Raw genomic sequence first — 14,755 nt, 5'->3', positions numbered from 1 at the left:
ACCTTAAATCTCACTGGCAGCTGCACAAGAGGCGCGAGGAGAGAAATGACGAGCGAAGTGAGACGGAGGAGAGGCGGAGGAGAAGCGGAGGAGAAGAGGAGGAGAGACACAGGAGCAGAGGAGAGATGGAGAGGCGGAGGAGAGGCGGAGGAGAAGCGGAGGAGAAGCGGAGGAGAGACGGAGGAGCAGAGGAGAGATGGAGAGGCGGAGGAGAGACGGAGGAGATGTGGAGGAGAGACAGAGGAGCAGAGGAGAGATGGAGGAGAGGCGGAAGAGAGACGGAGGAGAGACGGAGGAGATGTGGAGGAGAGACGGAGGAGCAGAGGAGAGATGGAGGAGAGGCGGAAGAGAGACGGAAGAGAGACGGAGGAGAGACGGAAGAGCAGAGGAGAGACGGAGGAGGCAGACGGGGGCCGCGGTCCTCTGCCAGAGTTTGTCCAACAGCGGTAGAATGATTCCCTGGAGGGCATTTTCTCTCTTTCTCTCGCTCTCTCTCTCACAGAGTTGGTGCAGCAGCACAGCTTGTGTCGTCCTCCATTCATAGAGGAACAGTGCTCTCGGGAAAGAGAGAGGAGGCAGATGGAAAGAGATCAAAACACACAGAAAGAGAAAGAGAGAGAGAGAGAGAGAGAGAAAGAGAGAGAGAGAGAGCAGGTGAGAAGGAGAGACACAGAGGGGCCAACTTCTTCAGCCTGGAAAGACAGAGATGGAAAGAGGAGACACAAAGAGGTAGAGGAAAGAGAGAGGGGAAGAAAGACAAGGAAAGAAGAGAGCAAGCAGGGTTGTAAAGAGAAGGAGGCAGAGAGAGCGAGAGAATGAGGACAGAGAGAGAGAGAGAGAGAGAGAGAGAGAGAGAAAGAGAGAGAGACAAAGATGAGGTTGTGCAGTGTGATTGTCAAGGGACTCACTGTGGAGTCACATCGGGAATGCTGGTGCCGTTCTCCCCTAGGCTTTCTTCCTGAATCATTGACAAGCATAAAGCCGTTTGCTGCTTCTAGAAGGCCTGAAGATGCATGTCATCCTTCAGCGTGTGTGTGTGTGTCTCTCTGTGGATTTGAAATTGCACAAGTCCCCTTGTCATGAAACCGTGTGGCGGCCACTAACCGCCTCAAGCCTGGCGCTGAATCGCAAGACCAGCGACGCATGGCGCCCGATGGCCGGCACATCAAAAGTGAAAGTGTTCCCCAGCAATCTATATTTCATTAGGCTGCATTCATAGCTGTCTTTCTTGTTCTTGATTCGGGCCGGGGATCAGTGGTGGCTCTTATGGTGTGTAGCCACAGGGACCCCCCCCCCCATCCCCCCCCCCCCCCGCCCATACCACTCCCATGGGTGAGAGCAAAGGCTTGGGAGGGTACAAGGCTGGTTGATTCATGAACCGCATTCCCCCACCATCGTTTCTTATCTTGTGTGTGTGTGTGTGTGTGTGTGTGTGTGTGTGTGTGTGTGTGTGTGTGTGTGTGTGTGTGTGTGTGTGTGTGTGTGTGTGTGTGTGTGTGTGTGTGTGTGTGTGTGTGTGTGGCGGGTGGGAGTACAGGGCCTAGAGCAACAACTTTGGACTATTTTCTTTCCCCGGTGACTCCGTGAATCTTATTTCCTCTAAAGCCGTACAAAAAGCGCAAGGCTGGCACTTGGAGGAGGAGACAAGAGAGCACCCCTCACCCTCTCATGTTCACCTGGTCGGCACACCTCAACCAACCTCTCTCACTCGCCTGGCTCCACCGTCTCTTCTGTTAGACTTCACAACAGGAGATAAAAGTGACCCCCCCCCTTTCCCTCTGCCACACACATACACACTCACTGAACCCCATTCCCCCAGCCACCCCACACCCTTCAAAAGACTTGGCCCAAAACTCAGCTCTGCACTGGCAATATCTTCTTCTCTTCTACGTAATACATATTAAATATAACAAATGAATTATTAAACCTGATCTATGACATTCTTCCGCACAGTAATAAGGCGGCGTGTGCTGAATTAATAGCGGATGGGGTGGGGGGGGGGGGCTTACACCCAGGGAAAATCATCAAGCCCTCGCTGATGGTTTAATATGCACAACATGTTCCCACTTGGCTGCATTTGGGCTTCATTTCAGGGGCGGAGAACGTCGGCATACCTCTTTGCATCCCTGATCAATATTGCTAAGCAACAAACGTGTTCCCCCGCGGATTTGGGGGGGGGGGGGGGGGGGTGCAGGTGTTTGCTGCAAACGGAAACGGAAAATTAATTTTCGTTTGTCAGGTTTTTAATGTGCGGCAGATTGAGCCCAGGTAAGCTGTAGATAATAGTAGCGGAATTCTTGTGGCTAATGAGCAAGTCAGAGAGAGAGAGAGAGAGAGAGAGAGAGAGAGAGAGAGAGAGAGAGAGAGAGAGAGAGAGAGAGAGCCTGCAACCACCTGACGGCTCATCATTTTTGATAATGGCCCGTGTTATTTCAGTTAAATGCTTCATAGGCAATGACCTGAATTTATAATGATATTTGCATTTTAAATTGCTGGGTGACAGTAGCTGGTGGCACTGTTCTCACATGATCTAAATTAATATTTGCAGCGCTCTGACCTCGGAGCAATCTCATCTCCCAAGCAAACAGAATCATCACCACACGACAGGGAGAAGACAAATCTACACACCCTCAGAAATAAACACATCGATACTGTGGCCTACTTCACAACCTGAGCCACCCCCAAGGCTGAAATGACATGCAACAGTTTCTTTGGGCTAATCCGGCAATATACTGCAAACCAGAAAGATGAAAGGGCTGAAAAGCTAAAAGAAATTGAAATACACCCTTTGAGTTATGTACTGTAACTGATTAGAATTATGGCCTGTATGGTCCAAATCCCTTTCTCACTAGATGATAATTACATTTTAAGGCTACTGTAGTAGTTTCATTTTTGGTCCAGATACTCTTTTACACTTGTTGTCTAGTAGTGGTTAGAATAGCAGTGAATGGGGCTTGGCTTGGTTATTTATCTCTGCACTGAAGCACTGTGTGAGTGAGTGAGTGAGTGTGTGTGTCTGTGTTTGTGTGTGTGTGTGTGTGTGTGTGTGTGTGTGTGTGTGTGTGTGTGTGTGTGTGTATGAATGTGTGTGTGTGTGTGTGTGTGTGTGTGTGTGTGTGTGTGCACGCGTGCGCATGTGTGTGTGTGTGTGAGTATCTGTATCCCATTGCTGCCAGTGGCGGGATGTTATCTGCAGAGATGGGCTGTGACCTTGTGTCTGCTCGTCTGCGCGGCTGTGGAGAGGTTCACAGACCCCCTCAGACAGCCCTGGAGATCAGCATCAGCATCGGCATCAGCACTCTTCCACTCGCGCCTGCCGCCGTGGCTACTCGCTTCGCTATTCACCACTCTCCACACACACTATTTACACACTCACACGCTGACAGAGACACACACACACACTGACACACACACACACACACACACACACAAATCCAACATAAAATATTACGTACACAAATAAACATAAGTCAATATAAAAATAGACAAACACACAAAAACACACACACACACACACACACACTCCACACCAACATACAGTACTGCATACACATCCAAGTAAACATAAAAATCCTGTAAATAAATATAAAAATACAAGCACAGAAATATGCACAATACCAACACAAAAAGCAGACAGTATACAGTATATATAAAAAAGAAATTTCACACTGAGCCCACAACACCCTTACCCAGTAATGCCTGATGGAATACATAAGCCCGTAGTCAGACTGCCCGTAGTCAGACACATCACTAAATAGGTGACACTTCCGCGACAGATACACAGTCTTACACAAATGCGGTACAAACACATGCCCACGCCACTTGAGACTATGTGCCAAAGCGCGCCCAGGGATTTTTCCAGTGGGGAGCCATTGAAAAGGCTGGCATCTCACTATGTGAATCATTCCCTCAAAATAAAAAAAACAACATGTACATGCCAAAGGATTTCTTCTCTTGGATTAGTGTGAAACGAGAACGCTGTCTGAGAATGATCTAAGAAATACACAAGGAACAATATTATTTTGATTGTAATGACTTACTAATGCCTAACGTACCTCCATCTGTCATTTTTGCTGGAATACAATTCCAAGCCATCCACAGTGTGTATGCATTGATACAGTATAACTGTGTTTACTGTGTGGGAACTCAGCTATCGAAGAAACAGTGGATGTGCTCTGGGGAATTGATGCTGGGCTTTGGGGAATTGACTAATACATTGTTGCATTCGGAGATCATAATAGTTACATACTGTATATGAAAACTGTTATATATGTGAGGTAAACTTCAGTCTTTGAAAGCCACATTAAGCTGTCAAGAAATGGCTCTTATCCACAGCTGTCTATTCATTTCCCTACAGCTCACTGAGCGAAGCAGCGTTTCTCTGTAGTATCCGAGAGGTATTACAGCGGCTATTATATGGCGGTTCTGTCCAACAGCAGTGGAGCTTTTTCAAAATACTAAAAGGATTCACAGGTAAAACTGATAATACCCCCAGAAAAGACCCGCTCTTAAGGGCCAGCACAGGCTTTGCACCCCATCCTGGAGAGACGCACAGCTGCATAACAAGCAGGTCGGGATATGGACAGGATTTGGCAGTAACCTTTCAGGAAGCTGCGCTCTGCCGTGCTAAGAACAACTTCAGAGCCCCCATCTGTTCGTCAATCTCATTGAGAGCTGAGAGGCGGAATGAAGAAGCTTCCGGCACTCCTGTCCCATCGGGATGGAGATGCTTTGGTTACAGACTGTTAGACAGGAAGACAGCATATTTGTTTCACTTTACTCTTCTCCATTCCTTGTGAAGAAAGGAGTTTTCCTTTTTTGGCCATCCGTTTTGGCTCCTTGTTAGCCTTAAATATTTCTTGGCACAGGCACGGAGCTCTTGAACGTTCCCTTGATGTCAAATTGTTTAATCCATACACCATATAATTAAACCTGTTGGCCTTCGAGCTTTCCTTAACCTGCCCACGCTAATTTGACACGGCAGTGCGTAGTGTGACAGAGGTGAGGTCCTCGGCTTAGTCTCCTCCTGGCATCGGCCACAATCTTGTAATTCCGCTAAACGCTGAGTCATAGTGCCCAGTGAAAAGGACACCGTCCCCTTCCTCGTCTTTCCGTGAAGGTCAAGCTATCTCTGTTTGCCACACTGCCATCGGCGAGGAAATAAAATGAGCTTAAAGTAAACAAACACACCCACTCACAGAGCAACTAAACACACACACACACACACACACACACACACACAGCACACACACTCGTCTTTCAGTCTCTCCATTAATAACCGGCCATGAATCAGATACCTGATGGGAAACCGCCACCCTCATGTTTCCATTTAGATCTTAATCACACAGCCCCACAGATAACCATTGTGTAAGTGCCCGGGGGGCCTCGGTGCACCAGGCTCACCGTAACCGGGTGCTGCATCAACGACACTGAAAAGCGTGCCGTTTCCGCTTCTTTTTCGATCTGTTGAAAGCCTCTGTGACCGTGAACACAGCGTGAGCAATTTACTCAAACAAGAAATTGTGCTTGCTTAGTACATGTGAAGGGTGGGAGTGAGTAAGTAGTAAGGCTCTCTGATCTGAAAAGAAGCTATTACAGATACAGATACAAAGTCTCTATCCTTCCCACTATTGTTCAATTATTTCAATTACATTACACTACTGTAATGGGGGTCTCACTCTAGCTCCCTGATAATAGTGAACCTTTGAAATTCTGTCACCATGACATAACCCACTATTGTTATGGTACTTCAGCTTGCTATCTCTTCTGCTTGCTTTCCCATCATGAGTCTCTCTCTCTCTCTCTCTCTTTTTTAGCCTGCGGTCACTTTTTTCAAAGCTGGTCCCTCCATCTGGCCTCGCTATCCCAGCATACATCTCAACTTGCACACGCGGGCACCCCTCGCCCACTGACATCATCATTCATCACATTCCACTCCGGTCTCACCCCAGTAGGTGATAGCGAATGTAAACACACTGAATCATATCAGACGCCTGGCAGCCGGCAATATTCCTGACGGGAAAGAAGGAAGGTAATCTTGGCAGCTGCGTCGACCCGTGTTTGTTTGACGGAGTGATACGGTCACGGCGACAGCGGCTGGGAGAGGCATGGGGGTTGAGGCCCGGAGGACAGGCAGGCAGCTTTAAAGAGAAACTGTGCAGGCTTGGCGATTTCTTCGCTGTTTTCTTGTTTTACACTGGCAGGTTTCTCTGCAGAGCTTCCCCTACAGCTTTAGGGTGTATATTTTACAACACTCTTCAGTCGGTCTGCCTTTTCATGAGCATGATCATGAGGCTGCGAGACTTTCTGTTTGTCAGTGCACCGGCCTGCCGGGCCAAAAAGTTGCAAAGGTGTTTTTTCCGCTCAAAGATGGAGGAAGCGAAACCCTTCAACTCAAAAAAAGACATATAACCATTCCAATGACCCCAAAGCTGTTCAGTTAAGGCAGCTAAATTAACTTATTAATTAGCTAATTAAGCTAAAACAAAAAAAAAAAAACCTGCATAATTCCACTTTAACTTACAAGGCACTCTGGAGAGTGGTGCTACAACTAGGAGTCAAGCGACAGCCTGCAGGAAGCGCATCTGCAGTGGGCGGGATTGTGAGGTATTTGATTAGAACTTGTGACAGAAGACAGGTGATAGAGGCTAGATCACCAGCGAAAAAGCACCTAGCTACGCAAATTAGGCTGACATTAATGTGACCTTACCGGAGGTTTATTACAGTGTCTTTTTTTTATTTGTCTGATAGAGGAGATCCCCTCACAAGTTATTTTTTCAGTTATACACAGGAAAGATGTTAAATTCCTTGTGTTATTGGTTGGAGACTTTCCCCCGTGGACGATCAATAACCAAGTGAAATTACTGTACACTATTTAGTGCAGTAGTCTTTTGAAGATAATACTCATCATTGCTTCTGTAGTGACGGCTTTGCTTTCACTGTTTACCAAATCTGTAGATAAGGATCCCCACCACCTATGTGTATTCAGTGTTTTATGAAGCCATTAACCAATAAAACCACCCAACATCAATCACTTCACACACCGAGAAAGAAAGAGTCTCCAGCTGAAATGCAAAACCTAAGACTAACAGCTTGGTGAACAATTAAGGCCACCGCTGGCATAACGATAATCCCCGCCGTGGAGAGAGAGAGAGAGGGGGAGAGGGAGAGAGAGAGAGAGAGAGAGAGAGAGAGAGAGAGAGAGAGAGAGAGAGAGAGAGAGAGAGAGAGAGAGAGAGAGAGAAAGAGAGAGAGAAAGAGGGAGGGAGGGAGAGAGAGAGAGAGAGAGAGAGAGAGCGAGCTCCGCTGCATTCAAATCACCATATTCCCAACGCACAGCTTCCATATGGCTTCCTGTGAGGGCGCTGAGAGCCTTGGATTAGAGCTGAGTTTCCACCCCACACGCCACCCTCCCCTCAGCTGGGCTGCCAGCATGCCAGCATTGAGGAGACGGGGTGTGTGTGTGTGCGTGTGTGTGTGTGTGTGTGTGTGTGTATGGGGGGGGGGGGGGGGGCGTATGCTTCTGAGGTGGGCATGAACAGGGAGTGGAGCAGCGAGCAGGGACTAACTGGCAGAAAGGGTGCCCAGATAATGATACGAGACACTGGGCTCTTGGATTCAGCCTCCTGCAACATTCCGTGCGCGGAATGCATGGGAAATGTCAACGGGCGCCTCGCGGAGTCAATGGTAAAGGCAACGGAGCAGTGGCTTAAATGGGGAAGAGACACAAGTTGTCTTACCGATGAGCCTCTGGTCTAGTATCAGATTGGACGAGCAGTCGGTTAAATAATTGGGATGTTTTGCTGAGACATCCTCTTTTCTAGCATTTTCTCTTTCCTTAAGTCTTTTTTTCTGTTACCTTCCCATGTGGCCTTTATTCTTGATCTGTCTGACTCGAGCAATCAAGAAGAAAGCAAGAAATCACATGTCCAATACCTTTGTGTCTTATGATGAATTCTTTAACTGTTTGAATGATTGTTTGACAATAATTGTTTCATGAGTTGAATTACTGGAGTGGCTTCGGCCACTTATGATCAAATCAACTGTCTTTGTTGCTCACATCTTCTCCTTTAATTGCTTAAACTTTGGGGCTTGAAAATAATTGATGACCCGCATGAAAATCAATCCAGCTTTGAGATAGGGAGGGAAAAGAGGCTTGTCCTCACAATAAGCTGAAAGCTGCTTTCTCCTTGTCTGCAACCATTCTGCTCCTTACTAAAGAGGGAGGCATCGTGGGCAGACTTTGGGTGGATAGAACACTCTTGATTAGACCAGTGTGTGTGTGTGTGTGTGTGTGTCTGTGTGTGTAAATATTACACCACAGAATGATCCTTGCGGTTCTTTTTCTCACCTAAACAGTCAGACGAGCCATTGGCTGACTGCACGCACAGGCACAGCGCTGCTGCCGGGCCTGTTTCCATGGCAATGTTAAGCGCAGGTCTCCCATGCTGTGGCTGAGCCACTGTCAAGCGATCCCCACCACCGAGCGAAATTTTTATATTTCATCCACATCTTCAGTCTCTCTCTCTCTCTCTCTCTCTCTCTCTCTCTCTCTCTCTCTCTCTCTCTCTCTCACTCACTCACTCACTCACTCACTCACTCACTCACTCACTCAGGCTGTTTGTAAAACGAGATGGCTGTGGACAGTCTCATGACTCAAAAGCCTAATTGAGAGAGAATAAGAGATAGCCTACATCGCGTTCGTTTGTCGCAAAAAAAAAGAGGAGCTATCATGAAACACACACACAGCGGGAGAGAGCGGAGCTTCGCGGGATGCGACGGATCGCGCTCGCATGAGTCGACAGGCGGGCAGCTATACGCTGCGGTAACTGGTGTTGTAGCGAGGAGTTCACGCAAAGCTTTTGCTGGTATCACACAGGCAGTGTTTTGTAGACGAGGCACTAATGAGGATAGGGAATGGTGTCTCCACAATTCAATCAGCCTCCTCAACTGTGTCCACAAATGCCATTAAAGGAAAGCACTCGACTATACAGTATATGTTGGGTATAATCAATGAGTCAGTTATTATTAGCCTGAAGCACAATTTTAGACAGTACTGGTGCTCTTTCATTTCCATGCAAATGCAAGGAATGTGCTCTTTCAATTAAACTGCATATCAATTTGATACATGGTATTACCCCTCCTATCCTATTACGAACACATGCCCTGACTGCAGCATCCAAATCCAAGGGTTACTCTGCATAAGTTTGGTGAAGAGTAGGAGTAGGAACCATACAACTCAGGATAGGATGCTATGACAACACAGCCCATACGATTATGATGGCATCATGATGTAGCAACTCTGTAATAGTCTATGATACATCAATAATCTACAGTAAGAGACAATAATCTATGATACATCAATAATCTACAGTAAGAGACAATAATCTATGATTCATCAATAACCTACAATAAGAGACAATAATCTACGATACATCAATAATCAACAATAAGAGTCAATATTCTATGATAAGAGACAATGACTTGTGATACATCAATAATCTACGATATGCAGTATCAATAATCTACAATAAGAGACACTAATCTATGATACATTTCAATTACACAGTATTTGTGTAATTGAGATTAACGAAATACCCCTAAAAAGGTGAATAAGAGGAATGATGTACTTACTCACTGCATTTTAGTGTCAGTTTCACAGAGTCAAACAACTGAGATGAATCAATGCACAACAGAATGTGCTGTCTCAACTCCAGACATGAAGATGGAGGGTAGTGCTTCTCTGGTAAAAAAAAAAAAAAAAAAAAAAAAAAGAATGGTTAGGTGAACAAATATATATTTTTTTTACTGTAGAAAAAAAAGTGTTATTAGTGTCACGATAACAAGACCATATCACAAGCAGACGAATCTGGATACATCATTGTATGGACACCCCCCCCACCCCCCCCAGTGATGAGGCCTGTGACAGAACAGGGCGCTTAATCTAGCCGCTGCATTAAATCAACTCTAGAGTTATCTGTTGTACAAAAACCGAGTATGACAGGATTACTATGCAACAAAGGGCGACAAATCATCCTGACTATTATGTGCCACATTTGTACTTCCTTACACAGCGGTCTGAATTGGCTTCGCTATTCACTAGGAGTGTCTGCGATGATCTGCTCTGTCAGTTTAAACAGGTCTCAGTAATGCTAAGGCTAGAGTTCATCTCCCGTGGTGATACTACTGTGAACGTTTTTGGGGTGAAGTGGTCCGTCTCTGACTCACCTTGTCACGCGCTGCCAGGGCGGGCGAGCGTGAAGGTGCCCGTCGAATGGATTGCCCCCAAACGGCTCGTGAAGTGACTCCAGTCGTGGCCCCTGCAGCGGCAGGTCTCCGTCCCTGGCAACACTGGCTTCTTTTCTGGCCCCTTTCACCTCCTGGCTGGCCACTCGAGTGGAAACACTCCGATGATGAACCCTCTCAATCTATTTCCTGTCTCTCGGGGCAACACCTCACATCCCATAATTACCCTCTCACACAGGGGTGGGTCAGAATGGAATACAGGACATAGAGAGAAGGGGGCTTATGGATTCCCACCCAGATTTGTACATACAGGACGAATAAGCATTGAGTGGAAAAAAAATGTATGATCGTATCAATGTTCAGGGTGCCAATTATGCATAATTGGTCGATGCGGTGGAAGGTTGAGATGTGTATGGTGCTTCTAATTAGGACGTCCGACCTCCATTAAATCTACAGAACATGCTGCTAGCGGTGTTGGGAGGCTCTGGGTTATGACAGGAAGTCTTTTAGTGACCTTTCAAATTAAGCTGACAGCTTCTGACCAGAGGAGAGTGTGGAGATTTCATAATGAACTGCTCTCAAGTTCAAAGGGCCCTAATAGACATCCAGTGGGATGATGTGTGGGTGTATGTGTGTGTGTGTGTGTGTGTGTATGTTGGGGGGGCTGATATGTGCTGGGCACTTCATCCTTTTTCAGTGGTGCTTCTAACATACTTCTGTGATCAGAAGACGACGGTGTTATAGGCCCTAAAGGCATATTATTTTTGTTGTTGAAAAAAGGGATGGCAAATGGCTAATGATGAGCAAATGGCTAATGATGGATTCATGATAGATTGCAATAGATGTTTAAAAAGAAATACACAATATTTGAGCGAAAAAAGATTTTACTCTCCATATGACAAAAGGCACATCTAGGAGATACAAATCAAAGTGTTTCTCTCTTAAAAATGATCATAACAGAAACTGAAAATAAAGCTTGATTAAATTAGCTCAAGGCAATAAACTTCAGTTACGTATCTGTTCCTGGAACATGAAGTCATACTATTACTCTTAAAAAACACTTTAAAATGTTCTCTTTTTTTTAGCATAATCCATTATTTTGACACTAATACAGACATCTCAAACAGTTCATCTTTTTGCATTATTCTTTTTGTCAGTCAGAGCTGCACCCAACATGAGATTGATGTTAGACTCAAACACAGACACACACACACACACACATACAGTACACACACACACACACACACACACACACACACACACACACACACACACACAAAGAGATACAGGTATAGAATTGGAATATGCTACTTTAGCAAAATAGACTAAAAAAAGCATTTGACTTCCCTCATTTTCAGAGCAACAATTATAGTTGTGGAACCGTAATCATACCGCCATCATTCGATAAGGGAACTTTGAAAGACTTCCACATTCACTGACCTTCATTTCCAAGCAGTGACTTTCACACAGAGAAATGCATACACGCTGGACCATAACTTCAAGTTTACAGACCAAGAGAATAAACATGAACATAAAACAGAAAGTAAGTGTTTAAGGCTTTTAAAGTCTGTGCACAGATTACAGATCAGCTCCAGGATCTGGTTTGAATATATCTCTTTCCCTTGAGCTGGGAAAAGAAAGTTAATAACAGTTTTGAAATGCCACAGCATTGCCTGGAGATTCTCAATGAACGCCAGGTTGTGTGGAATAAATAAAGATGATTGGATGACCGAACAGGCTACCTGAACACACTCTACGTAAGACCTCCCTTTGTGCTTGCAAGACTATATAGCAGAATGTAAATCTGCTAGGAGTGACTTTAGCAGGCTTTTACGAGATGTATATTCTCAAGATGCGCTACAAATGCACGAGGGGCCGACTGGCAGTGGAACTCAGATAAGCTGACCTTTGCTGATAGGTGTGAGCAGAAAGTTGGACAGTTCTGGGGTGACCTTGTTTAATAAGTACTGGCCATGTCGACTGAGATTTAAAGCGTTGAAGACTGCAAATAGGTCAGGGTTTTTCTCTGAGATGATGTCTACATATGAAATAGGTTTGTCTGGATGTAGCAAATGCAGTTCTATGGTCTGTTTCCAAACGTGGGTGGATGCATACTGCATTTCAATAGAATCACAACGCAATGGTAGTTAAACACTTGCAATCAATATGTTCTTATAATTTCATGTAACTCGTACGAATTGTTTTGGATTTAGTTCACAATTAATAATTTAAACAGCCGCATTTGTCCAGTTTGTCCCTCTGATGGTCCATTCCCCTTAACAACGAGCCAATAAAGCAATAAAAAACTAAGCAGACGAGGAAAAGATAAACAAACCGAGAGGAAAAAAACAAAATGTGTCCATTCAAATGGCATCTTGCTGTTAGGTTGTCCAGGGACCTCTCTTTTTTTTGGCAGGATTCTACAAGAAACAACATCGTCCAACTTTGTCAAGAGGTACAAAAAAAATATCTCATGGAATGTCGCATCTTTTCATCGCATCGCGAGTGATCACAAAAAAAAAAAAAAAAAAAACTCTTGACACGTTAAGGTACGTTTGGGCATGCCCGACGGGCACTACCCACACGGGAGGGCATTAAGGGCTCACTGGGTCCTTAGCTGTGACAGTCTGCTGGTAGCTCCTGCCCACCCCTTCCCTCGGCATGGCACGGATCTGGGGTGCTGTGGGGTGCTCCGCAGGCTGGCATCACATTGTCCTGGGGGGCAGCCGCTGCTTGTACATGCCCGCCAGGGCCTTGGCGGCACCGAAGATCATCTGGCGCCGAGACATGCCCGTGAAGGCCTGGTGCCAGTCAGTCCGACTCACGTGAGGCAAGTTCCGCTCCAGAACCTCGCCCACCGTCACCAGCAGACCCGACCAGCGCAGGCTGTAGTCTGGAGGGGTCTGGGACTGGGCCTGGAGAGACCGAGAGACACACACACACACACACACACACACACACACACACACGCGCACACACGCACACACGCACACACGCACACACACACGCACACACACACCTTTAGGATGAGCCGCAGTAATCCTCTTTGAATTTTGTGAGCAGGTTGAGAGCTGGAACAGGAGAGAACTGCTCTTTTCTCTCAAACTTTACACACTCAGTTGAACTTTCACGGTCTCTTAACATTTCAACTTCAATCCCCGGAAGATAAAGAGAAATTCAGTCACACTTTATGTAGGACAATGCTACAGTGTAACTCAACTATGCTCAAATGTAATAAGAGAGATGCAGTATGCAGCAGTGGCTTCATTTCATTTAAAACAAAAAGGAATAACGCTGTTAAGGGATGTGATAGTCCACAGCACACTGCATGTCAAAAACTTCCAAACCAACGGTCCATCTTCCACTGATAGAAGATAGCTGGTGTCTCATGGCAAAATATTAATGTCATATTATGAAAAATGCTCTTACATTTTTGCGGAACTGTTCTATAACAATATGTTCTGAATGGCAAGGGGGACAGATACAGTATGCTATGTTTTAATCATTCACATGACCATTAAGATTTAAACAGATTCAACAAAAGACCAACACTCAATACCATGACACTGCAAAAAGTCAAGTCTCAGAGTTCGCAAACCTCGAGTACCATTTCTGCATTCGAGTGCAGTGGCCTCGACCTGGCCTTGACAGTTCCAGGTGAGCCGAGATCAGCCACTTCGGTTGAGAGAAAACCTGACTTGCCTTTGGCTACAGAGAAGGGTTTGATGCATCAAAAAAAAGCTTATCAGCCAACCAGGAGCTACGGCTCAAACAAACGGCTCGCTGTGCCACCCTGCACTGTATTATTTCAGAGCGCGACTCTCGCTCGTTTAACATCTTCAAATTCCCCTGGCTGGCGTCGGTTCGGGTACATGAGAGGAGATGACAGGGCTGATGTGAAGTGGCGCGAGCAGTTTTTAATTGCTACAGACACAGGGAAGCTCGGCAGGCTCGCTTTTAAGAAACGGAAGTTGCGAAACGGGGGGTGTTGGGGGGGGGGGGGGGGGGGGGGTGACTGTAATACAAAGAAAGAGACGACATGGCACTTCAAACGCGATGATATGACTTCCAGTTACTGGGAGCGTCTCAAAGCTGTCAGTGGAGCACCTGTGAGTGACTCTGCCTGGCTTTGACTCAACAATGCGCCAGTCAGCGCCAATGCGTCTTTCCCTGTTTTAACAACACCCATCTAATAAGCTCCAGCATTTTCCACACCTCTAGAGCAGTGGTTCTCAAAGTGTGGTACGGGTACCACTGGTGGTACGCGGACTCTCTGTTGTGGTACTCTCGAAGTCTCCAAGATGTTTTATTTCATGAAGATTATCACTTCAAATGATATAAAACTAAATATAATGGAAAAATCATTCCATTTAAACTAGTTTTTATCTTTCTTGAAAAAAAAAAAAAAGCAATGCAAAACAGTATGTACAATGTCAAATATGTTTGAAAATTGGCCTACGCTACTTCATTTTAATGTTGGCCATAATAGTGGTACTTGGAGAGCCAATTG

At 45.7% G+C, this 14,755-nt stretch overlaps 1 protein-coding gene across 2 annotated transcripts in view; it reads right to left on the bottom strand.

Annotated features, from left to right (window-relative positions):
* Positions 1–11,125: 11,125 nt before the first annotated feature.
* Positions 11,126–14,755, bottom strand: part of prrc1 (proline-rich coiled-coil 1) — a 14,853-nt gene continuing 11,223 nt past the window's right edge. For both annotated transcript variants that reach the window (XM_062554297.1, XM_062554298.1), the window contains exon 9: positions 11,126–13,160. In XM_062554297.1, coding sequence (XP_062410281.1) covers positions 12,951–13,160 — 210 coding nt within the window. In that variant the 3' untranslated portion in view covers positions 11,126–12,950. The remainder of the gene's footprint in view (positions 13,161–14,755) is intronic.

Source organism: Sardina pilchardus, chromosome 14 (genome assembly GCF_963854185.1).
Source record: "Sardina pilchardus chromosome 14, fSarPil1.1, whole genome shotgun sequence".
NCBI classification, from domain to species: domain Eukaryota; kingdom Metazoa; phylum Chordata; class Actinopteri; order Clupeiformes; family Clupeidae; genus Sardina; species Sardina pilchardus.
The sequence above is the reverse complement of the archived record's forward strand: the minus strand, read 5'-3'. Positions and strand labels throughout refer to the sequence as shown.